This window comes from Erinaceus europaeus, chromosome 11 (genome assembly GCF_950295315.1).
Source record: "Erinaceus europaeus chromosome 11, mEriEur2.1, whole genome shotgun sequence".
NCBI classification, from domain to species: domain Eukaryota; kingdom Metazoa; phylum Chordata; class Mammalia; order Eulipotyphla; family Erinaceidae; genus Erinaceus; species Erinaceus europaeus.
Window position 1 is genome coordinate 31,002,376 of NC_080172.1, and position 26,641 is coordinate 31,029,016.

At 38.5% G+C, this 26,641-nt stretch overlaps 1 protein-coding gene across 2 annotated transcripts in view; it reads right to left on the reverse strand.

Annotated features, from left to right (window-relative positions):
* Window positions 1-232: 232 nt before the first annotated feature.
* The window catches only part of EFNA5 (ephrin A5), a 367,643-nt gene continuing 341,234 nt past the window's right edge, over window positions 233-26,641 (reverse strand). Inside the window, exons 3-5 of one of the 2 annotated variants that reach the window (XM_007532629.3) lie at window positions 11,039-11,104; window positions 10,557-10,637; window positions 233-4,875 (exon numbers count right to left, since the gene is read on the reverse strand). In XM_007532629.3, coding sequence (XP_007532691.1) covers window positions 4,754-4,875; window positions 10,557-10,637; window positions 11,039-11,104 — 269 coding nt within the window. In that variant the 3' untranslated portion in view covers window positions 233-4,753. The remainder of the gene's footprint in view (window positions 4,876-10,556; window positions 10,638-11,038; window positions 11,105-26,641) is intronic. The other variant, XM_016192350.2, reaches the window with a different exon arrangement.

Here is a 26,641-nt window from a genome sequence, read left to right on the forward strand (position 1 = left end):
TGGCTCAAATACAGAGATAAGGCTGAAATCGGACCACTTCTTCAGCAGGAAAACTAGAATGTCGCTATATACTTGGTCATTTGTAACTCTGCTTTCTTTGAGCTTCTCAGACTTTTTCTTACACATGTTGTATTATCTCTCCTGTCCACAATGATTTTTGTGAAATCAGCAGAGTACAAGTAGCCCCTGGAATAAAGGTGTCATTCAAGGAACAAAGAAGTAGAAGGAGGGCTCCAATTAAAATGATGAAAATCTTTCATTTTTATTTAGGTATACTTGTATGGACACGTGTATATACAAATACAGATCGTATGGGTTTGTTTGTGTGTGAGTTTTTTTTTTTTACATTTTTTTTGTACGTTTATATAATGTCAGCATTTCAAAACAGCACTTGATGAGTAAGTGCAAAGGAACTGCAAAGCAGGGCAGTACAAGCACAGGACCACACGGAGCTGGACTTCATACCCAGACGCACACACAATGAGTGGCTTCAATGGGGTGTCAAGGGTAAGCATGGAAAGCTGATTTTGACTCATGGGTAACCTCCAACATGCCAGCATCTATTAAACTGTACAGACAATGGGAGAAAGCCCATTGTAGGGAGATTTGTTTCACATCCGAGCAGCCCAGGGGCAAATGCATGGGAAAAACTCAGTGATGCCAAACCATACACAGATCTGCCTATTCACAGTTCTGAGGGTTAAGAAAATGTGGGAGGATAGTGAAAGACCAAGACAAAACAAACAAACAAAAAGTCCCAAAAGAAATAAAAGAAGGGGAGTGTAGTCAAATGGGAAGGGGGAGTTGTTGGTGGAGGTGGGAAAACCAAAGGAAAAACTAATGACCACTGTCTCTGAGGGCAATGAATGGAAGAGAGGAATTTAAACTATTTCCTTAGTTTTCAGAAACTAATAAAAATGGCTGCTGCCGTCACTAAGGCACCAGAGAAAAACAGTATCCCCGAAACCTGAAAATCCACAGGTATTGGGGCAGTTTCTTTCGATAGAGAAGGGAACAGCCCCAATTTTACCTTCCTAAATTGATTGGTTTGCAACTTGTCATTTTCCATGCCCAGCAACTGATACTGGCAAGTATCTTCCTAGGGAAAAATGAAACAGTCCATGAAGACCACCACAAACAAACAAACAAAAAAACCCCAAACCTAAGTACAGAGTTTACTAAATTCCCTAAACCATTTCAAACCAACATGCTTTGGGGAGGGTGGGGTAAGGGTGGACTGCATGGCTCCAACATCCGACCTTGGAGACACTGAGGACAAAATATTTTGATCCGAATAGTCATCATTTCCAAGGTTCGGAGATAGTGGAGTCAAGATTAGAAGGTAGAAGACCACACAAGTCCTGCATGGAGCAGAGTCTCAGCTGTTTGTGGCACTTCTCAGTCACGTACACATTGGATGTTTCAAAGCCTCAATGCATGTTTTGTATCCTGAAAGACTATTGTTCTCATTTACAAAAGACATAAGAATCAAATTAATACTTTATTATCAAACACTATATACAACAGAGATTGCTAATAATACAGAATTTAAAGAACGCTTTTTTTTTTTTTTAATGTTTTACTTTTCTTTCCTCTGCCACCCAAGAAAGTACAGTACAAAACAATAGTCTAAGCTAACACGAACTATTACCTGGTCTATTAAAGGATACACGGTATCCACTAAACAGACAGATCCTTATTTCCCTGCTTCTTGTTGCAAAGCCCTTGGCAACCAGGGGCAAAGGTCGCTTGGGTTTGACTAACTGAGGCTGAGAGGCAGCCATGTTTGTCCTTCAGACTTTCGAATGTTTTTAAAAGTAAAAGCTGCTACAAAAGTTGCATCGACATCCTCCTAAGTCTCCAGAGGGTTGTAACAACATTGGCAAAAAGGCCACCAGCACTTTTTGGACAAGATGAAAACTGTCTGTTAACCAATCTTCTTCTTGAAAACTCTGTGGAAAACATTACCTACAATTACGTTACTTATAGGTAGAGAAGCACATTGTCTACTGGTGTGGATAGTCTAATTTTTCTATCTTTATTTTTATTTATTTATTTATTTATTTATTTTACTTAATTTGTAGTGGCACAATGGTGAAGTAAAAGGGGTCTAATTCCACTGTGAAAAAAAGAAAGAAAGAAAGAAAGAAAGACAATGGCACAGAGGGCCATGAGTAATTATTTCATCATTTGTTAGAGACAAGTGCTAAGAAAACCACAGAAGTCACCATTTCTAAAATGAAATTAGCACTGCTAAACTAGTCATGACTAACTGGAATCATTACAGAATCAGCTGATTTCCTTGTGGTTACAGAACATGCAGTATATTATTTTGGCTCTGACTATGGATCCATTTTAGAAGACACCCCCCTCCCCCACCCAAATCACAACTGGACCAACTAGTCTGTAAATATTAATAAAAAGAAGTCTTACTGGATATTTCTGAGAGCACTAAGCATATAAATAGGTAAAGGAAAAAAAGATTCCAATGTTGTGAACTTTTGTTTCTGTGAAATGGTGGCTGCCTTCTGTGATAAGACTCTGCCACTCCAAAGAAGTTTCTGCTGTTTGGGGAAGAGGATGAATTGAATCTGCCAGGCTGGCAATCCCACTCACATGTTCCAAGTGTGAACAGACCCAGCAGTAACATCCACTCCAAACACATCAGGTAAGCCCAAATTACATTTCAACATGTGTACAACTCTCCAAGGTATAGTACCTTTACAGCTGCCTTTCATTCACATATTTTTCTAATTCAGATCTACTCATAATTCGCAGCAAGTTCCCATTCATAAAGTCTGTCCATAATGTGACCCTTTTTACATGTATATTTTAAAAAACAGATATATATATTAAAAATCCTTATTTTGCTGGAATGCTTCCAAATTTTCACATCTTATAGCATCATATTTTCATTTTGTTTCGAAAGGCATGTTTTTCTACTGACATGTCGTGCAATAGTCCCCCTCCCTGCCCCACCCTACCCCACCCCCACCACCAAGAAAAAAAAGGAAAGAAAGAAAAAAAAATAGATCTCTTTTCCATTGGTCTGACACTCTCCTCTGTCTAGGCATTGGTGTCTAAATTCATGAAAGCCTCACCAGTACAAACCCCCAAGGCTTGCATTTCCTGGTCCTCAACTAGAAATGTCCTTTGTTGGCCTTTCTATGATTCCTTAAACAGGGTCATTCTGTGTTTATTCTCTTTCTGCCCTACACCCACAATGAAACAAGATAGCCCCCCATATTTCTAAATGTATCAAGGGATACCACTTTTTCTCACAAGTTTAAATAGGACAAGCATATATACTCACTCTCAGCATAAAGTATATCTAAATAATGTATTTTCTATTCTAGTGGATTTTTAAAAAAATATTTTGTTAAAGTCTTTGGGACTCCATCTTGTTTATCACCCACAGATAAACACATGTTCCCCCTACGCTTCAGGCTGTCAGAAAGGGAAAGGATATAAACTCAACACTTGAATGCTTTTATTCCAAGCTTTGGAATTTTTATTCCAAATTTCCCTTTAGCCCTCCCAAGTAGTGCTGACTGACTCTCCTGGTGATGGGGGTTTGTGTTCAAGCCCCTGGAGTTGTGGCATGTGGAGCAAAACATGGGTTCTGGGGTGGGAATTGGGGAAAGGCCACAGCACATTGGCGCTCCAGCAAAGCCAAATCACATCTCCTCTGGCCACTGACATCTTTTCCTTGGTGCATACTGTCCCCCAGAGGAGTATCCAAAGCTATTCCATTATGCACTCATCAACCCTGGCTTGTCAGCCTTGGGGAAGGTCACTTTATTCATAAAAATGCCTCTTTGAGTTCCAAAAAGGAAAAAAAGAAAAGTTGTAGCACCATGGTGATCTGTATTCAAAAGGAAAAAAAAATCTGGTGTGCACTGCCCAGTCAGTGAAAATATTAGAGGCACTCACACATATATACCCCTACCAGACCTAGTTTTCTCTATTTTCACACTTGCTCTGTGTTAGCATTCTGGCATCTGACCCGCCTCCTAGGGAGAAAAAACAAAGGCTTCTTTTGAGGAGCACAGGTTTTGCTGTCAAGAATGCTTTAAGACAGTCATATTAAAAAGAGAAAAAGAAAGAAAGAAAAAAAAAACAGTGTCTCAACCTTTTAGAAGCCTGTTCATTTATATACTCCTAGAGGAAATGGTGTAATATTATATCTATTCTTAACACCTCCCCTCTGGACTTGACATGGTGACATGATGCCCTGTGCGATCGTCTTACAGTCCCGAATGAGGAGGCATAAATATTGTATGGAGAGCAAAACCCTCCTGGGTCTTGCCATCACCGGCTGCATCTGCCACTATTCTTTCTTGTCCAAGTACCGCCGACACAGTGTGCTAACGGAGGTGAGAGCTCTTAGAGGAGAATGCACAAGAGCTGATGACCACTGGTGTCACTACAACAATTTGGCATTTTCATCTGGAGTCTATTTAATTTGGAAGGGGTGAGAGAAGTCAAGGGCAAGGGCTTGGGGTAGGGTGGGGTCAGGGAGGCAGTAACTACTTTAGCCCCCCCCGCCACCAGTCCCAAGTTGTTGCTTAGAATTGAGGCTGAAAGAAAGAAAACAAAAACTAAGCAAAAACAAATAAAAAAACAAACAAAAAAAATCTGACATCTGCCAAAAAACCGGTAACAAGTCCCTTCTTAGGATGAGCAGTTAGGTGGATCTCTGGTATTCCAAGACCCTGATGTTTTCTGTGACAGGTGACAGGAGTAGACTGTGCTATAATGTCAAAAGCATCGCCAGGAGGAACAGTAGGATTGCCAAAAGGCGGCTGGGTATCCTTGGTGTTTGTGCCGCGTTTTCGCCGCGGGATGGCTCAGCTGACTCATGTTCGGTGTCATCTGTTCAAATAGAAAGCACACATTCCAATGAGACTTCACATCCTTAATAACTCTCTTGCAGCAGCCTGCTGTTAACAGACTTCGCCACACTCTGCAAAGTAGGGTAATGAACCTTGTGCCACCATTGACTTTCATGTCTGCATAATCACTCATTATTTACAGCAAACAAAGGAGAAGCAGAGAAAAATTAGACTTCTTAGCAGCACTTATACTTTTTTAAGACAAGAGGGAGAGAATTGGACATATGACCTATGGCATGTGAGTCACTTCAGTTTGCTAGCAGTCAGACATACCTTGCCTACACTTAAGATAACTGACTGTATTTTTTTAAACCCCAAGATGCCACTGCAGAAGCAAGTACCAAGACTGCGTAAGTAATAAGTTCCGGCAGGGGTGGGGTTGGGGAGAGGCAGTTATGTTGGCATATTAGTGGTTAACCAGAATGGACTGCCTGTTTTCCTCTTTCAGTGGTTTTCACAGGATTAGTGTTGAATGCTGTTGGATGCCTAGATGAATTTTCAAATATGAAAAATTAAATGCCAAAACAAGAAGATTTTAAATAAACTGTATATAATGCCTGGTAAACTTTAATAAACCCATGCCCACTGGTTTGCCGACAATTAGGAATCAATTATGGTGCAATTTCCACTATAAGCCCTGTATTTCCAGGATTAAATTATTTGAATTTTACTATTTTTATTTTGTCAGGCTGAAGCTTGGCACAAAAATTATCAGCATGGATGCAAAATTTCCTCTAAATAAAATGGATTAAGTGAGTTAAGCTTCTTTTTACTTAGCAATAAAGTATTCTATGAGGCTGTCTCGGACTTTGGATAGCCTTCCTGATCTACATGATTAACAGGCTTAACTCGGAAACAGGAACTTTGCAGCAATTAGTACCCAAAGATAGACTGGAGGCTTGCCTGTGAGCCATGCTGTGCTCTAGTATTGCCTGTCTTCGTCCTTCCATCTGGCCTAACTTATGCTTTTAGACTAAGTGGTCTCTGAAGTACATGTTCTTGAGGCCGATAGTGGAGTTCTACAGATTTTATTTTAGTATTAGAGGAAGTTCCTGTAGGAACTCCACCAACTGTCATCTTAGATTGGCTCAAGATCTATTAAAGAGAATGGTTACAAATGAATGACCCATCTTGGACCTCTTACTGATTAACTATCTTGTTATTTTAGACTCATATTTTGACCCCTACAATATGTTACAATGAAGATTTTTTTCATCACTGAAAAGAGTCATAGTCCCTATTACAGATTTCTGCTTCTCTCTGAAAAGTAGAACACTATTATTTGATAAGATGTTAAGTTATTTTTTTCCTGAGGATACTATTATTATTAATTTCTATGAAATTTTTTTCATTTCCAGATCCAAAAATATAGCCTACCTAATCATGCCATAGAGGAACATTCTACCTTTAGATAATAAGGGAAACCAATATATATATATATATATATTTGTCCTAAAATGACAATTATTGAGCTTCACAGGCTGGCCCCTGCTTCAGATATAACCTTGAGGGTTGTTCCTGTTCATGTTCACTCCCAAAATGAATTGAAGAATATGTCTCCTGAGCACTGAACATTCTGACCTGGAGTGTTCTCATCATTTTAGTCTGTCTTCCTTTGGAAGCTGCTGCAGCTGTATCAAATTTACTCTCCTCTCTGGGACTTTAGCAAACCTACATGGAGGGACTGAGTTTAGGAGACTAGAAGAGATTAGGGAGGAAAAAATGGGAAGTTAAATGGTTGCAGGGTAGTATAAAGCTGGACAGAATGTATCCAGAAACTTATGGGTGATCTTCTTTTCTCTGTTTCAGCCTTGCAAATGTTTTAAATCTGTAGATAATAGGAGGCAGAAACAAATGCCTTTAATAGTTCTGAAATTAAAATCCAAATTACTTTCTTCAGAGCACCAATGTGTTGTCAATCAGAACAACAAAGCACTTCAGTCTTAACTATAAAAAAAATTATAAAGTCTGAGGATTCCAGAATTCATTTTGACACAGCATTTATATGTATGCATCTGAAATTACATCAGCTGGATTCTTCTCTGTCTTATTTTTATCAACATATAACCTAATCCTCTTCCTTGTAAAGCTGGAAGTGTACCGCTAAAATGTACGCAGATGTACTTAGTGTGACGTCAGAGGGGCTGCCCTCTTTGTCTCTCCAGGATGCTCTGTGAGGACTGTCCATTGCTCTGTGACCACTTAGTACCAAAGTGAATTAAACTTACAGAATGCTGGAAAGGAAAGTTTCTACTTCTTACCTAAGTGAGGTGAGGCAAAAGCTAAATATGCTTTTCAGTTGATTCATCAGCATATTTGAAATTACACCTTTCCTAAATAACCAACCAGTAAGTACCATCTTGAAGAAAACTATAATTGTGTGCACTTAATCAGGTGTACCATGACCTGGCCCCCATCTTGAAGAAAACTGCAATCTTTGAGAAAAGGGTAAAAATCTGTCCTGTTAGGTCATCATAGTTCCTCTTTTTCTCCCTACAACATGGTGGAGTTTGTGACTAAGGAATCTATATCACATTCTTTGATAAAAACAGGGTCTCAATATTTGAAAAAATTATGACTCTCCCAAAAAGCAAAATGCAAAACTGGCTGTCATTTGGGTAAATTTGAGCAGTTTTAGAATTCTGAGGAGGAAATCATAAGCAAAATCTATCCCAGTGGAAATTACACCTAAGCATGAGAGAATTTATAACACCTAACAGTAACCGTGGCTTGCAAGAAGAAAATGTTCCTTTTCAGAAACCAAATCAAATCTTGCCTCCTGGCTATAGGATTATACAACATGAGGGTTTCAATGGTTAACTGAGAGAACACCAGGAATACTTTGGAGCATATTACATGGCATATGTCTGCCCTGAGATCATCCTGTATCCCTGATGAGAGGAAACTGGCAGGCAGAGTGTGCAAGCAAACAAAAAGACAAACACATTCCAAAGACAGGTGAATTAGTACACATTGCCGAGAACATGCATTGGAATCCTTTCACGCTTGCTAGATTCATGAAGTCTGGGTCTCCATCCAGAGATAGATAAAGGTGGATATTCATTCGCTCAACCAACCATTCAACACAGTGGTGCAGAGCTGCAAGTCTGACTGAATTTTCAGAGGAATAAGGTGAAGTATTCAAGATCTATTATTGTATTCATAATGCCAGTGACTGTAGCTCAATCTCACTTGACTTTTTTAGTAAAGATGCTTACAGAAATCTCTTAAATATAGTCATGACTAACTCAGGGAGTTTTTTGTTGTTGTTGTTGCTTTTTCCTGCATGTGTACTTGGGCACTCATCCCTAACACACATACACATCTTGACTTCTGCCACACTTCTGTAAACGTCTATCAGTTAATATATGCACAGAGTATAGATTTTAACTGGTGAGTTTAAAACAGCTTGTTTCTTGAAATAAGCTTGATATGTTCATATATGAAGTCATCTTAAAGTCCTGTACTTCATCATTTGTTGAATTCACTGTTAATTTTCCTAATGTCAAAATTATCCTCAGTATGCCTCTTTGTTACCAGAGAAAAACATGCAACCTCTGTATCTAAACAGCTTCTAGTTTTCTTGACGGGAACTGGAATTTATGTAGAGAGATTATTAGAAAGATTTTTCTACCTCCTACAAAGTGTGTGAAAACAATATAATTCTAGGTAATGTTTATAACATTCTTAGTTTTGCATCACTCTACTACGACTTATTAAATTCAAGAAGGTAAATTGCCCTTTTAGATATACATCTACTAGTAGTAAAAAGAATCATACTTTCACACAAATGTTGAAATGAGAACTGAGACATCTGAAGAATACACATGGCTCTGTCTCTAACTGGCTGTGTGGCCTGGGCAAGTCTCACATAAGGAAGGGTGTAAGTTTTTTTTTTTTTTAACATTTTCTTTTTTCCTTTTTCTTACTGTTGTAATTATTGTTTTTATTGATGTCCTCATTGTTGGATAGGATAGAGAGAACTGGAGAGAGGAGGGGAAGACAGAGAGGGGGAGAGAAAGATAGACACCTGCAGACCCGCTTCACCACTTGTGAAGCGACTCCCCTGCAGCTGGGGAGCCGGGGATTCAAACCGGGATCCTTATGCCAGTCCTTGCGCTTTGCACCACATGCACTTAACCTGCTGCATTATTGCCCAACTCCTGGGTGTAAGTTTTTTGACCCTTAAGAGAGATTCCCTGATCCTATGATGACCCCAGTTCTCTAGCTTATCAGAAGTCTGGTACCTTGAAAAGCCACAAAAATGTTTCCAGATTTCTAGAAGACAATTAAAATGGCTATCTATTAGCACTCCCTTTCTAAAGTGGCTAGTTGACTTCTGGGGAACCACTAAGGCTTCTGAGAGCTTACTGTACACACCTCTCATTTGCGCTATGGGTTAAGATGCCTGCCTTAGAAAAATAAGAATGCTTGGGGAAAAGCCTAACTGTTCCTGTCAGCAACAGTGTGAAAGCCATTATGTCCTGAGGCTTGGCATTTCCTCAGCTAAGCTTCCCTAAGGCTCACTGACTTTGTTGTCTCACTAACAATACTCACAGGATGAAGTAGACCTTAAAGCCCTTTAATTTCTAGGACCATATAGAAGAAGTGCAAACATATTCTTTTAAAGTCTCTGTTTACATAAGGAGACTCACATCTTTCTTTCAAGAGGAAATAATTTTCTTTCCCATAGGTTTTGAGATAATCATGGAAGATAGTTAGGGAAATCAGTTAAAATCTCAAGCAAGTGGGGTGAGAACAGGAAACCACAGAAGGTATCTAGGGGCATGGAGGCATACTCCTCATTGAACAATGACCAGAAGGACCTCACCTCTCTCAAGCAGTCTAGTTGCAGTAGTCAGATTTAGTTTATAACCTAACGGTAGCTTACTGTAGTATAAAGCCTTCAATAAATGTTTTTGTGAGGTTTATGTTGCTTCACTATAAATGGAAATTGTAGATGTGGTGTGGAAGTTAGTAGTAGGAAAAAAATATATATATATATATATATATCTCCTTACTGCTTATTTTGCCTCATTAGTGAATGATCACATTTGGTTCAGAAGACTAGTGGTTAATTTGTGGAAGCAGCAGATATATGAATTTATAGTCTTTGGAGGCAACATAATTTTACTATTGACAATAATGCCACAAATGACACTTGAAATAAAATAGAGTTCATTAGACCAGTTCACTGATGCATGTAAATTTCTAGAGAAAAAAATATGTTGAATTAGCTGCCATTTTGTGCAATAATCTTACTATAATCCACAGATTTGGATATAAACAAGGTTTTAAGTACATATAATGGACATTTTTTTCTGTCTTAATGAAACCAGATCCATTAATATTCACAGTGATTCACCAGCATGCTTTGAGGATATGGTAAAAAGTAGTGAGATTTCAGCATTCTGATGGGGTTCTATATTAAGATACTGCATCAAACCCATGTTCAAAAAAGAAAAGTTATATTTTATCTAACATGCATTACACAAAGAAGGAATGAGGTAGAATATAAGTAATATTAGCATCACTAGCAATGAGGAAAAGCAGAGCAACTATTGCAAACATGCAAACATGCAAAGAGGAAGAAAGGAAAAAAAGGACTGAAGCACCAGAGATAGATGCATTTGTTAAAAGAGATTCTCTAAGCATACTAACCTGCTGGTTCTAATGAATTTTCTACTTTGTCGTTAACATCGAAAACACGATCATGAACACCTATAGTTTTCATACAGCTATCTATAACAAAAATAGAGATAACAGAGCCAAATATGTTAGTGAAGACACCCTTAAACTCCCATTTCTTTTTTTTTTCTTTCTCTCTATTTTTCCTCTTATTTCTGTAGAAATTGTTTTACAATCAATGGCATGTGTCCAAAATGCCACTGTTGTTCCCATTTGCTGTGCACGTACAACAGGCTAAGAAACAACAAGTTAGCAACCGCTGTGTACTTCAAATAAAGGCATCATGAAGAATGATGAGAAAAAAATATGATGAAAATTAAAACATGAATGTTGATATACAAAACAGGTACCACACGGGATTTAACAATAAAAAAAAATTTACCGCTGTGAACCAGATCACACAATAAAGCATGCGTGGTGAAGCCACCCTCTGAAGCTCATTCTAGTGAACTTACTTGTTGGTCTCACAAAGACTTTGAGCTTTAAACAGGACCTTCTTCCATTATCTGGGATGGCAGAGGCTGTGGATGAGAAAGAAAACAAGATAGAAGAGAGAGAACAAAAAGAGATTACTCTTCATTTTCAAAACAATAAATTCTTTCCATAACAATGAGAGAGCAATCTTGATTCTTTCCAAAAGTTAAAACAAACACTACATTTCAGATTGATACAGACTACTATAAAAAGGCCTACTGTCTTATCCAGACTGTTCTTGGTTCAATAAAAAAAGAATCATGCAGGAATGTTGGTAATCTATAGAAAAATACTTTGGATTTTTATTTCAAAGGCTCTTCCATATAACTTGATCTGTTAACAATTTTCTCTAAAATAAGAAGATAATGTTTGAGCTTTCATGCTTTTACAGAACTACTTCTCTGTTGCAGTAAAGGGGGCCCACCAGAGCCCAAGGTGAAAGTGCTAGCAAAAGCAAATAACAACTAGTTTTGAGACCGACTTATACATGACCTTCTTCTGCTGGGGAAAGCAAAGCTTTGTCTATCCTCAAAGCCTGTCTGTCAGTGCTTTGCAGGTAATTCAATTAGAGGTTTTACTTAGAACTTGGCTCCATATTCTACATGACTAAACCAAGCCTTGAAACTTCTATCATGCTGTTATAAGTACAATATGCTATTAAAAAAGTATTGTGTTGCAATGGTACATTTATTCTTTTAAAAAAGTGCCACAGAGAAGGATGGAATTAATAAAGTGGGCCTACCAAAACATGACAACATGTTTTAAGTTATAAATCATTGGAGGAAGAAACTTTCTTTTCCTCTTCAAGATAATAAGGCTGTAAACTTCCCTGCTTTTGAAAGATTATCTCCCCTTAGTCCACATAGCATAATGCCAAAGAGATTTCTGAGGGCTATAAGATCCTTAATAATCACAAATGTTTACTAATGCATTCTAGAAATGACAAAAATTACAGAAATGAATGCTGCATACTTCCCTCTCCATGTGTTTGCTTCGAGTGGTTTCTTTGTTCAGAAAAAGCAGATGTCATCAATCAAAACACACATGGCTTACAATTAGTTTGGCTATACCCACAGTGACAAAGAGGACTGATGCTTGGCATGCCTTCTCTTATATTTTTATCTTTTTAAAAATGAGATTTACATATTCATTTTATGAAAGAGAGCACATTGCTATTTGCAGTGCAGTAGTAAGACTCCAGACCTTCTGCATGCAAGTCCTTGTTCTAACACTGAGCCACATTCTGGTCACTCTTTGTATCTTTTGTTTTTCCTCACAGGAGTCCAGAAAATGAAAAAAAATGCTTATTTTTGCACAGGAATGGATTTGGGATAAAAACTCCATACTCATTTAATATAAATCTTCTCTTGGAATGCAAGATCCACTTCCTTGAAGAGACCTTATAAATTCACCACCTAAAGGACATCAAGTTTTAAAGGACCTCTAGTTTCACTACTAGACACCTGTGAAAACTCTTAATTTTCAGATGAAAGTATACAGAAAAGATGTTTTCTGGCTCACCCCATCTCCCCTGCTCACTCTGACAAGCGGTTAAGAAGTGCTAACAGCTGGCTTTGCTGTAGGCTTTCATTAAATCAAAGTTGGAAAAACTCCCTCTACTGACATTTACAGTAACTAGTGTGTTATTTAGGGCACAATATTTGCACTCTGTAGCTTGATCCAGGAAATGGTGTCCTTCCTGTGGACCCCAACTGCAAATGTGCATATCACAAATATAGGTGACTCCAATTTGTTAAAAAAAAGGGGGAGTTCTTGAGATAGTTTATGTCTTATTCATGTGAGGTGACATGAAAAATGACACATGTATATTTACACTGCCATTTTATGGATTTTTTTTTTTTTTTTAGCTAAGATGAACTAACTTTTGAACTTGGATTGCCACATGCAATATGATTTTACTAGTGATACTGCAAGATAAGACAGGCTCAAAGAAAGATCTAATATTTAATTATTTTAGTAGGGAGTTAGCTCTCAGATCTCTTAGATTTATATGTAGGAGAAGTCCTATAAATCAAGGACATAAAAATCATTGTAGAACACATTGGAATAACAAAGCTGTCACAAATGATAAGCTGTCTGATCAGAAAGTTCTCAAAAGTAGAACACTTAACCTTAGGTAATGAATGAGCTACCTTCTTTTGAGAATTAAGAATATAACATTTACTTGTAGAACACAAATGTCTCTTTCCCCCATCAAACTTTTCCATTTCTTTCTCATATCCTCTACATCAACAGTATCTGTACTGATGATGTGACTCATGCCTTGAAATACTGTTTGACTATAAACTTTATCCTTAGGAATACTGATGAATAAAGTATTTTCTGTAAATGTATTTAATGCTGCAGACTACATTCAATCAGTTGACTCCAGAAATTTCAGTCTGAACTCATGGAGTTGACTCTTAATTAACTCTTAACAATCTGAGAGGCCTTGCTAGTTCAGTGTAACTTGGGGTTCTTATATTAGCGCATTGAGAAACAACGTTAGAATAAAATAATAAGCACTTTTCCCTTACATCAGCAAAATGACATTTTATGCAAAGCTTAAAAAAAAAAAGTAAATGTGCAGTTTTGCTCCACATTGTGTTCCCAAATGCTTTCTTTACCCCACACTATTTGGCTTCTATATCTAAAATGCCTTAGGTCAACTATATAGATCACCATTCATTATATTTGAAGATGCTAAGGTAACACTGAGGTATTTTATTAGTTACAAGTAAACAAAAAGCAGAGGATTAAGTATAAAATTACAAAATAAGGGGGTCGGTCGGTGGTGCAGTGGGTTAAGTGCACGTGGCGAAGCTCAAGGACCGGCCTAAGCATACTGGTTCAAACCCCTGGCTCCCCACCTGCAGGGGAGTCGCTTCACAGGCAGTGAAGCAGGTCTGCAGGTGTCTGTCTTTCTCTCCCCCTCTCTGTATTCCCCTCCTCTCTCCATTTCTCTCTGTGCTATCCAACAACGAACGACATCAACAATAACAATAATAACTACAACAAGATTGTGACAACAAGGGCAACAAACGGGGGAAAATATGGCCTCCAAGAGTGGTGAATTCATGATGCAGGCACTGAGCCCCAGCGATAACCCTGGAGGCAATAAATAGATAAATAAATAAAATAAAAATGAAAGAGGAAATAAGATTGCAGTTTTCACACAGTTACTTTTATAGGGGAAATCCTCTCCAAGCCAATTATGAACAAAAAGAACTGAGAATGGACATGAAGGAATGAAAACTAAAAATGTGTCTGGCTTCTGCCAGAATGTAGGTCATGTTAATCTATGGTTCTTGAGACATCACTTTATAATAGCCAATAATATAGTTTAATTAAAAGAAAATTGATAGGCCGGCAAGCTAACTCACTTGGGAGAGTGCCTGCTTGGCTATGCACATGACCCAGGTTCCAATTTGGTCCTCATGGCACTGTGAGAAGCTTTGGTCCTGTGGTGTCTTTATTTTTCTCCCTCTGTCTTTCTGTCTCTTTCTAACTGAAAAAATAGACCCAGATCAGTGAAGCCCCAGTGATAACAACAATAATTATATGTGAAATCCTATGCTATTTTTCTTAGATAATTTATAGTCATTAGTTGAAAACTGATAGTGAATAATTACTAACATGTATATTATGTAGCTCCATCCATCCAAATACGTTACAGCTCCTACAAGGTACCAGTTCCCTTCCTGGGTGCTATGGTTGCAAAGATGTACAAGACACAGAGTTCTTGCCTTAGATTCTTCTATTGAGAGGCAGAACCATGAACTACACTTTAGAGATTAGTGTGACAATTGGGGTTGGCATGAACTGCTGGCATAACTCTGGACAGACTATCTGACCTCTGTCTTGGAGTGTGTCAGGGTCCCAGACATATTAATCAGAGGTTTCACAGGTTCCACAGGAGCCAACCAATAGCAAAACTAAGACAAAGGAATTGAAATATTTCATCACTAAGCTCCCTATCTGGTGTTTTAACAACTAAAAAGAGAAATTAGTCTGTAACATGTGAAGAAAACCTAGACCTGAACTCTTCCTATAAATACACATGGATTTTCTAACTGGCTTTGTTTTAGAATGAGAAATTTTATCCATGTCTTAAAAGATGTCATATGATTCCAGCTCACATCCTTTTACTCAGTTTAGTGCTGAAAATGTATATTTGGAGTCAGGAAGTTGGAAGTTGGGGTATGGGGGCCATTAAAATAAGCACAGCCTATGCCACAGTTTTAACAGCAACTTTATGAATCTATCCATAGGGTCCCTCCCTGCTAATGATCTGCAAAATACTAATCATGAGCATACAACACATCATGAAACATAAGCTGGAGGCCCTCTGGTTCTGCCTTTAAGAGTATCATGCTAATAAGGCCACAAGGGTCGCTTCCCATCTTTCTGTTCCATGACCTCAGACAGGGGCCTTCACTTCAGCCTCTCTTGAAAACCTATTTCCTTAGTCTCTTGGGGCTCAGGTGAACATGGCTCAGCACTTATCAGCCAATTTGATACATAAAGGGAACTACATTCAATCTCCCCAAACCAGTCCTTCTGAAAGCTACATTATGCACTGAAAACATATGTACAATTTGTGTCATCAAGAACTGTAAGTCTACAAGGCAGACAAAGAAAGAGAACACTGGCATCAGGCTTGTAACTGACAGCTTCTGGCATGGCTCCAATGATTCCCACCTCCTTAGTCTGCCTTTTTAAGTCTCCCCCCCCCCAACTTTGAGAGTACATTGAAGTTTCTGGTTTTTAATGAACAGATTATGATAAAAATAAAGTGTCACTTGTGTGATTATGTTGCAAAAGAGTGAGCTCCTCTTTGCCAGAGCCCTTTAACTTTCTGCCTTGTTCAAGAAGCTAGGAGTTACACTGAAATTCTCTGTAGAAAGGCCTTTGGGTGGATGGGAGGGGGGGATCAGGGTAAGAGGGAAAACCTCATACATGATTTCACTGCTCTGGGCCACTTTTTTCTCTTAAGTAGAGAGACACAGAATGAAAAGAAGATACCACAGTACTTCCCACATGGTGCTAGGGCTCAAACCTGGGTCACACACATAACAATGTATGCACCTTACCTGGTGAGCTATCTGGGCAGAAAAAAAGAAATTTAATTGGTTGTGGGGGGCTGTTAATGGTTTACAGTGCAATTGTAGATACATGGACAAAAAATACTTATCTTCTAGTGCATCATGCAACAGGACTTCAAGTTTCTCTCCACCCTGTCTCTCTGCCTCCTTTCCCAGAGTCCCTTGCTTTGGTGCAATATACCACACCCAATCCAAGTTTTGCTTTGTGATTTCCCCTTCTGTTCTTACTTATTAAGTTCCACTTACAAATGGGACCATCCAGTATATCTACTTTTGACTTGTTTCATTTAACACAATGTCTTCAAGTTCCACTCAAATTGATGGTTTAAATTTTTTAAGATGATTGGTCTCTCAAGAGGCAACTGTGTAGTCTGATAAATATTTAAGCTGGTGAAGTCCAGAGCTTGTCTGACTGAGGTTCCTGGTTCAATCCATAGTCAGTATGTACACTAGAATAATGCTCTAGTTTCTCTCTTTTTCTCTCTCTCCTAATAAAGCTCTTCCTCCCTCATAGGAAATAAATCAAACAAATATTTTAAAAAGAGAGCTGTTACAATGCAATTTACAGTCAAACTTGTGCAATCAAAAGCATCCCATACTGCAGGGGAGCCAGAAGAACTACAACATACTCCACAAAAGAGTGGCCATGCTTTTGCTCCCAAAGAACAGTTCCCGCCTCATTCTCCTACAATCTCAACAACTGGATCCAGAAACTGTTTATTTTTCAAACTACTGCTACTACAAGTCCACTTAAAATAGGCCCTGAAGAGAGGTAATTATAAACTGCTGTTGAAGAAATACTATAAGATGTATCTATTTGTTTTCACTCTAGCATTAAAAAAAAAAAAATTCCTTCCCAGACCACTTAATTTGTTTCTGCTAATGGAGCCAACCTGTGCTGCACCTTGCAGTTAGCCTGATCTCACTCCAAACTGCTGAGTGAACCTAAATGAATTTTGACGCAAAATGTAAATTCTAGTCATAAGATCAAAAGAAGCTCTTTCCTCAAACCATGAACCTGAACCTTGAACCTAGACCCTTGCACACTACAATATGTTTAACCAGCTGTGCCACCACCTGCCCTGGAAAGTCTCCCCCACCACCCCGCTTTTTTTTCCTTCCAGGTTATCACTGGGGCTCAGTGACAGCACTACAAATCCACTGTTCTTGGGGACCATTTTTACTTTCCTCTCTTTCTTTCTTTCTTTCTTTCTTTCTTTCTTTCTTTCTTTCTTTCTTCCTTCCTTCCTTCCTTCCTTCCTTTCTTTCTTTCTTCCTATTTTACTTTACTTTTTGACAGGACAGAGAGAAATTGGGAGTGAAGGGTAGAAGAGAGGGAGAGAGAGAAATAGACACCTGCTGACCTGCTTTACCATTCATGAAGCATCCTCCCTGTAGGTGAGAAGTGGGGGGCTTGAACCTGGATGGATTCTTACGTACGGTGATATGTGCACTTAACCAAGTGCACCACCGTCTGACTCATTCGGAAGTCTTACTTTTAAGAATACTTAGTTACTTCCCCCACCTTTTATTTTATTATTTTCTTAAAAGAAATAAGCGTGCGTGAGGTGAGCATTAGCAATACAGCTTTCAATTATGTTTGCCACAGGCAATATTTCTCAATTTGTGCAAGTCAAAAAGAAAAGTTAAGCTATTAGTTGTTGGCAGAGACCAGATTTTCTTCTGTAGGTTTTTATGTGGTTTAATATACAAAACCGATACATAAAAATTAGGTAGGTAATGGAATTAAGCATTAATATTCCTTCCAAAAAAAGTCCCCAAAACAAAACCCACTTAAATAATTAGTATGACTGAAAATGTCTGTGTTAAGACTGAGTCTTTTTAATATATAGGCTGTGTATTTGATATGCGGACTCTCTCAAAAGCCTAGACCAAGTAAATCGGAAGCAACCAATGGCACAGCTACATACAAGATACTGGGTACTACACAGCAAACTCTAACAAAAGGACTTTTCAAAGTTAACCCAATTACCAAATAATGTGATGATAACATTAACTATCGATTGTCTTTTTGAACCCTAAGACAGCAGGAACCTCACATCTCCACTATAGAGCCCCTACTTCCCCCAGTCCTGGAACCCTTGGATAGGGCCCACTTTCCCGTATGCCTCTCCCAATCCATATCAAATAATATTGCATCTGCCGATCACAACCTAACAACACAACGATTGCCACCTCAACATGCTTCAGCTCAGACTGTGTCCAGAGACTTCAGGTGTGGAATGACAACCCTTCAGCTTCTAATTCCATCCCAGGTGGTTCACTTTCTAACAAAGTCCCAAAACCTAGATATAGACCAGGTTCTGTGAGAGAGAGCATGTGTTCACACTTATCCATAAACTAGTGCAAAATATATACCTGAAAGCAGAAGTATACTAGAGTTTGCAGTGAGTACCCCCTCCCCCAACACTTCCTCTCCACTATTCCAACCTTTGGGTCCATGATTGCTCAACAGTATGTTAACTCTCTTTTCAGTCACCAGGTGCCAGATGTCATCAGGATGCCAGCCAGGCTTCCCTGGACTGAAGACCCCACCAATGTGCCCTGGAGCTCCGCTTCCCCAGAGACCCACCCTACTAGGGAAAGAGAGAGGCAGACTGGGAGTATGGACCGACCAGTCAACGTCCATGTTCAGTGGGGAAGCAATTACAGAAGCCAGACCTTCCACCTTCTGCAACCCACAAAGACCCTGGGTCCATGCTCCCAGAGGGCTAGAGAATGGGAAAGCTATCAGGGGAGGGGGTGGGATATGGAGATTGGGTGGTGGGAATTGTGTGGAGTTGTACCCCTCCTACCCTATGGTTTTGTTAATTTATCCTTTCTTAAATAAAAAATAAATTAAAAAAATAAAAAGAAAATGTCTGTGTTAATGAATCAATAAAATCTATTTTGTGTATATGGGTATAGGGTGGGGAACAAAAGTGGTGGGAATAGGATAGACTAACGAAAGCCATATGGACTTTTTGGAAAATGGTTAACAGACCTTTAGAAAATGTTTAAAACAAAAGTTTGGCCTCTCATTAGGAATTAATACCCCAACCAGCAGCAATTTGCAACTGGGTAGGTGCTTTTTTATTTTTTTTGGTAAATTATTGGACATCTATTCTTCATGTTAAAAACAAAGTTGCCAGTTATGATGGATTCTATCTCACCATTCTACCTTTTGAGATTTAAAAGTTGCATGTTTTAATAACCTGTTCATAGCCCCAGTGTTAGCCAGCTTGCATCCTAAGGGCAAAGTCAGGAGCTGATCACATTTGTCAACACATTTCATATCTGGAAGTCCACAAGGCTTTAAGACTTAAATCACTAGCAGGTTAAGGTCAAAGCCTCAGATGTAAAAACTAGAAAAAGACTTACTAAGTAAAGGTGGCAGCCTTGGAGAAATTAAAAATATTACGTAAATATTAGCTATGTTGATGTGGGCTCTGGGGATATATTTTCTAAAACAAACAAACAAAAACATAGAGAAAGAAGATGGGTGTGTTTCACACTATGTAATAAGGATGGAACAACACACTCCACAAGCTAAAATTTGATTTCAACACCAAAGAACTATAGCAGGAACAAATAATTAAAGTTCAGGGTATGGGAAGTGAAATAAGTTCCAGCTGTGAAATCTCAGACACAAGAGAAAAAGGGAGGTGCCACCTATCCCACCACTGCTCCCCGCTCCCCATCTCCTTGCTCCTTTAGGCAAAACTATTCCTGCAAATGGTAACTTAAGTATGATTTAAACCTAGCAGCTAAGCCTCCATAGATCAATTTCTTTTTCTCAGCAACCTCAAATAAATGGCTGAGGACAAGCTTCTTCCCAGTGATTCTAGGAATAAACAAATAGGATAGTACTATCCCTTTCACAATTATTTGACATGTAGTCAAGATTTTACTTGTTTTTGTTGTTGTTGTTGTTGTTTGTTTTTTATAAAAAAGGAAGCACTGACAGAACCATAGGATTAGAGGGGTACAACTCCACATAATTCCTACCACCAGAACTCCGTATCCCATCCCCTCCCCTCCCTTCCCCTGATAGCTTTCCTATTTTTAACCCCCTGGGAGTATGGACCCAAGGTCATTATGGGATGCAGAAGGTTGAAGGTCTGGCTTCTATAATTGCTTCCCCGCTGAACATGGGCATTGACAGGTCAATAAATATTCCTAGCCTGCCTCTCTCTTTCTCTGGTGGAGCAGGGCTCTGGGGAATTGGAGCTCCAGGACATATTGGTGGGGTTGTCTGTTCAGGGAAGTCTGTTGACATCATGCTAACATCTGGAACCTGGTGACTGAAAAGAGTTAACAAATAAGGCCAAACAAACTGTTGACTAATCATGAACCTAAAGGCTGGACCTAAAGGCTAGAATAGTGAAAATAAAGAGTTTGGGGGGGGGGGGTCTCTGTTTTATAGATAGCTAGTATGCATATTTTAGTAACTTGTTTTTTAAAGTTCAGTTACAACAAGTTTGTGTCTAATAATTAATAAAGAAGAGTTTGATTTATCCCATACACTCTAATCTGAAAGTAATATTAAATATATATGCCTAGATTTAGGAGGATGCTTTTAAAATATCCTGTAAGAAGCATTTCCAGGAACCGGGTGATGGTGTACCTGAATGAGCACACATGTTATAATGCACAGGGTCCTAGGTTGAAAGCCCTGCTCCCCGCCTGCAGGGGGAAAGCTTTGAAAGTAGTGAAGCATTGCTGCAGGTGTCTCTCTGTCTCTCTTTCTCTCTATCACCTCCTTTCCTATCAATTTCTGTCTGTCTCTATTAAATAAATAAACAATTTCAAAAAAGAAACAAACACACATTAAAAATAAGAAGCACTCCCAATCCTCCTGAAGGAAACTTTAAGGCAAATTGAAACTCATATTCTAAGTCTAGAAAGGATTACATTTAACAATCATTGTAATTGTTAGCAAAAACCTAGGCATGGAGAAATAGGGTTATGTTTTTAATAGCATATTTTACTATTTAATTTAAGAAAAAAAATCACTAACCATCTTTGAGCAATTACAAGGAAGTCTCCTGTTATAAACTAGTTTTGAAACTATTTCTGACACTGGATTTCCCCATAGGCTATGCTGTTGAAATGACTGTCCCAGGTCAGTAAGGTCAGAGTTCTTTCTTGTTTGTGATTATTTTGGTGAATTTGCCTGTTGCACCAGGAAACAGATAAGTAGGTAATACATTTATTTAAAAAAAAAAAAAAAGCTTTCTTGAGCTAGAAACCACACTATAAAAGTGTTAACAGCAAAATTTCAGACAAAAGTCAGGATTTTAGAATACCAGAAAGAACCTATCTATGTCCTTCATTCTCTACAAATTCCATTACTCATTTGCACAGTATTAACAGAAACAATGTTATCATGTAGTACTAATGTAGCATGACAGTAAATTACTAATAAATCTGCCAGCTAATATAAAGTAAATTAATACACAGAACAAAATTAATATTTCTTTTTAAGTTTCATAACCACTTTTATCGTTATCTTCCTCAATGAGGAAATTGGGGAAGGACATGGTTTAGTGGTTTGAGTGTGGGCACTGAATGTTCTGATTTATTCATTCTGCCTTATTTTGTGCCTTTAATCTAGTTGCTTAACTCCCAGAACTCAGTTTCCCTGTGAGTCTTCCCCTCTTGAAAACAATTTCAAGTAGGACCTACTGCAGAATGGCTGTATACTTTTATATTACCCTTAGAAACTCAAGTGACAAACCCTTATTAGAATATCATTTTCCTGATCTCCAGACAGATATCATCAGTTCTGCCCATATTGCTCCCTCTGCACAACGACTTCCCTAGGCAAGCAATTCTAGTTCTGAGTACAAATATGTAGGAGGGAGAGAGGGGTCAGGTTATAATATTTGTGATAGACATTTTTCTTTATGAATGATAAAGAAAACCAAGGGCGCAAGCAGGACCATTTGTTTTTAGCCTAAATTAGACATACTGTATTCTACCATAGTTATGTGAACAGGGAGTGATGAATGCTTACATGAGATATATATTGAGGATGAGGTGAGAGTTTAAAGAAGTAGAAAGGGCAGTGAGGATTCTGTTACTTTAAAAAATAATCCTAAAAGGATAGGGGTTGGGCAGTGGCACACCTGACAGAGTGCACACGGATCCAGATTCAAGGTGCTGTTCCCCACCTTTGCAGGGAGGAGCCTCACAACTGGTCAAGCCATACTGCAGGTATCTCTCTTTCTCTTTCCTCTCCCTTCCTTTCAATTACTCTCTGCCCAACCAAATAAAAAAAAGAAAGAAAGAAAGAAAGAAAGAAAGAAAGAAAGAAAGAAAGAAAGAAAAAAGGGCAAGGGAAATGCTCACCGGGAGCGGTGGACTTATCATGTCAACACAGAGCCCTAATAATCCTAATAATAATGATAATAATATTCCTTGCAATTTTTTTTTCTTCTTCTTCTTCTTTTTTAACTCAGATTCTGGCATGTGAGCATGCTATTATACAAGTGGAACACTGACAAAAGATGAAGCTATAAATCCTGCAGAGAAGCTACCAAACTGGATATTGAGACAATTTTTGCAGCTTCATAGACTGCATTGAAGTGAAGTGATGACTTGAAAACAAACATAAAACTCAGAGGTGAATGAAAACTTTGAACTATGCCCATACCAGTTTACGGGCACTACACTGTGATTAATTGGTCTAGTTTTGTTCTTCATGATTATTTTCATCAAATTTGGGTGAACATCTATTTAATGCAAATCCACTATTTCTTTGGTTGTTTTTTTATTTTCCTAGCTAGTAGGCCACATTCTCCCTGGTGTCTGCTATTTTTGGTGTTAAGTATCTAGGCAGGAATAGTCATTCATTTGGGCAGCAGACCCCTAATGGGCCCCTAGAGGCTGGAACAAATTAATATGTTCTCTTTAGAAGACTAAATTCTACTAAGGAGGGGGGTCTTTAAAGTACTAGGACTGTACATTTGTTTCATACCAGAAATGCTTTCCTTGATAAAGGTTGTATATTGACAGAATGAATAAAATCAAAGCTAATGATAGGAACTAAATCTTAGTGTGTTCTAATTGTTTATGAGTTTATTGTTTATTCCAATCAAGTTAATGATTGTCTTTCTTTCTTTCAACCTTTCTCTCTTTTTCTCACAAATCATTTCCTTCTTCAATCCATATTCCTGTCTAGTTCCAGCTGGGTCTCCTTACAGAGCCTCTTTAGTCCTGAGACCTCACCATTTATACAACCATGCTTTTGTCTTTTAATGTTCTTTTAAAAAAATATTTATTTATTTATTTACATTTATTATATAAAGAGAGAAATGGAGAAGGAAGGGAGAGATAGAGAGGGAAAGAGATAGAGAGACACCTATTGCCCTGCCTCACTACTCATGAAACTTCCTCCCGTGCAGGTGAGGACCAGGGGCTTGAAACGAGGTCTTTGTGCATTGTAACATGTGCACTCAAACCAGGTGAGCCACTGCCTGGCCTTCTTTAAAATATTCTCTTCTAGGGGCTAGGCGTTAGCAAAGTGGGTTAAGCGCACATGGCGCAAAGTGCAAGGACCTGAGTAAGGATCTCAGTTCCAGCCCCCAGATCCCCACTTACAGGGGGGTCACTTCGCAAGTGGTGAAACAGGTCTGCAAGTGTCTATCTTTCTCTCCTTCCTTTCTTCCCCTCCTCTCTCTTGATTTCTCTGTGTCCTATCCAACAACAATGACAGCAATAACAACAACAACGATAAACATCAAAGGCAACAAAAGGAGAAAAAATAGCCTCCAGGAACAGTAGATCTGTAGTGCAGGCACTGAGCCCCAGTAATAATCCTGGAGGTTAAAAAAAATTTAAAAAGAACAAAAAATATATATTCTCTTTTCCTTAGTGAAAGAAGGAAAATATATTATTTAAAAAATTATTATCTTTATTTATTTATTGGATAGAGACAGCCAGAAATTGAAAAGGAGTGAGAGAGAGAGATAGAAAGACAGAGACAGAGACACGTGCAGCCCTGCTTCACCACTTGCAGAGCTTTCCCCCTGCAGGTAGGGACCGGGGGGGGCTTGAACCTGGGTCCTTGTGCATTGTAACATTGCACTCAACCAAGTGCAGCACCACCACCACCCTTTTTTTTTTTTTTTTATCCAGGGCACTCATCATCTCTGACTTACCATGATGTGGGGGATTGAACCTGGGACTTCACTTTGGAGTCTCAGGCATTAAAGTCTGTTAGCGTAACCATTATGCTATCTATGTGATAATCCTCTTTATGGTTCTTAGATTTATCTGTTTCTAGCCCTTAACAGTGAGTAGCCTAGTCTGTTTAGTCTTAGTGTATGCTGTCACACTGCATTTTAGCTATTAGAGTGTAAAGTGGGCGGGAGCTGAGGAGCATTCTCAGTTCTGGGAGTAGGGGGTACGGGGTGGGGGGGGTGGGGGGGGTGAGGTGGGGGGAGTCCCCTCTGTTTTGTTTCTGACTTGTGTTCAGTAAAAGTTTTGAAGACTGAGTCTAAAGGTTAAAAACATTAAAAAACAAATAATTTGTCTACCAGCAGTGTGATTTACTGACCAAACATTAAGCAAAACACAAACAGTAGAAAAAAGAAAAATGAAGAGAAGGACACTGGCAACTGCTTAAGAAATTAAAAACAACCCCACCCCATTCCTGGAAGGCTCCTCTCCCTTTTCTGCTGGCTTCTTACAGAATGATCTTGTTTTAACAGTCAAAGTTCAGAAATACACACAAACATTCAAGCAAGTATTACTTTTAAACTGAGTGTATAGTCCAATGAGATAAGAGAGAAGGGACTGTTGTACTGTAGGCATCTTTAGAATCAAAGATCCGCAGAATCACATCAAATGATGGGCCTGCATAGGAGTTACAGGCCTCTTTAGTAAACATGAGAACAAAGGAAAGATGATAAAGCTAAACCCCAGGCTCTTTAATGATAAACCAGTGAGGCTGTGGTGGTCATGATCCGAGTTCAGAATGAAGCCATTCTAGCTACTATCCTCTAGCCTTTTGGAGATCTCAGTAAGTTAAAATTCCTCCAATACCGACAGAACATCACCCCAACATTGTATTGAGTTATAGAACTGTCCTTCTAGTGACAAATATGTTGAGCAATGAAGTACAGGGATATCCATGAGAATCATGAGAACCCCAGCAATATGACTTCTTTAATGTTAAAAAATAAAAATAAAAAGCATCTGAGACTGTAGAAGTTTAATACTTTTTAAAAATCTAAGAAAAACTGGCCATTTAGGATAATGGATAAGACATATAATTCCAATCTAAAATATTTTAACAGAACAACTGATTTAGACTTATGAATAAGTGAAAGCTTATTTATGTGTTATTTTAAAACATTTGAGCTAATGCTCCATTGTCTTTTAAAGTTTAATTCACTATAATGATGAAAATTACTAAGCATTTGAAGTTTTCAGAAAGAGGGTACAGTAAATTATTAAGTTCAGCTTAAAATGGTCAAAGGATTTTAAACTAGTTTGCAAATGTAACTAAATACTTAGATTTACTAGTCTTGCATATAGAATAATAAGATGAAAAAAGTCAATTTGACTTGGTGAAGCTGGACACTTGAAAGAATATTTTAAATTTGTAACTTCAGTTTTCAAATATCTTTTTCTTTAATTTTCTTTCAGGGAGACCACAGCACTGTTCCACCAGGTATGCTATTTCATTTAATTTTTGTCTCTTATGGCTACTTTATTCTAGGGGTAAAACCTAGAGCCTCAAACATTAAAGACATGTGCTCTGGAGCTGAGCCACATTTCCAGAGTAAGATATCAAATTTTATCTTTAAATTAACCTTTCAGTAATCTTATCTATGAACAAAACCTATCCTCTTTGCACCCAAAGTCTCTTTTAATCTGTCTCGTGAACTGTCTTCTATGCACCCAAAATCCATACTGATAATTCCTTTCGGGTCACAGCTCAAATACTGCCTTCTCAGAGAGACCTTTCATGACCACCCCATCCCCATATTCTATTTCTTTTACCCAATTAGTTACAGATTGCAGCCTTAATATAGCTAGAGATTTGACTGTTTTCATAATTTATTGTCTATCTCCTAATTATGCTCTAAAGGTCTAGAAGCAGGGACCATTTTTGATATACCACAGTGTTTCCAAACCTTAAGTTAATGCTGGGGCCAAAGTAGGTACATATTACCTTTGAAGGAGTATATAAATGGATGTAAGAAAAGGGGGGTTGGGCGGTAGTGCAGTGGGTTAAGCGCACATGGTGCAAAGCACAAGGACCAGCGTAAGAATCCCAGAGAGGGTAGAGAGAATGATAGACACCTGCAGACCTGCTTCACGCTAGTGAAGGGACTCCTCCCCAGCAAGTGGGGATCGGGGGCTGGAACCGGGATCGTACGCTGGTCCCTTTGATATTATGATTATTTGTGGTTTGTTTCACTTTTTTTTTTTTTGCCTCCAGGTTTACTGCTGAGGCTCAGTGCC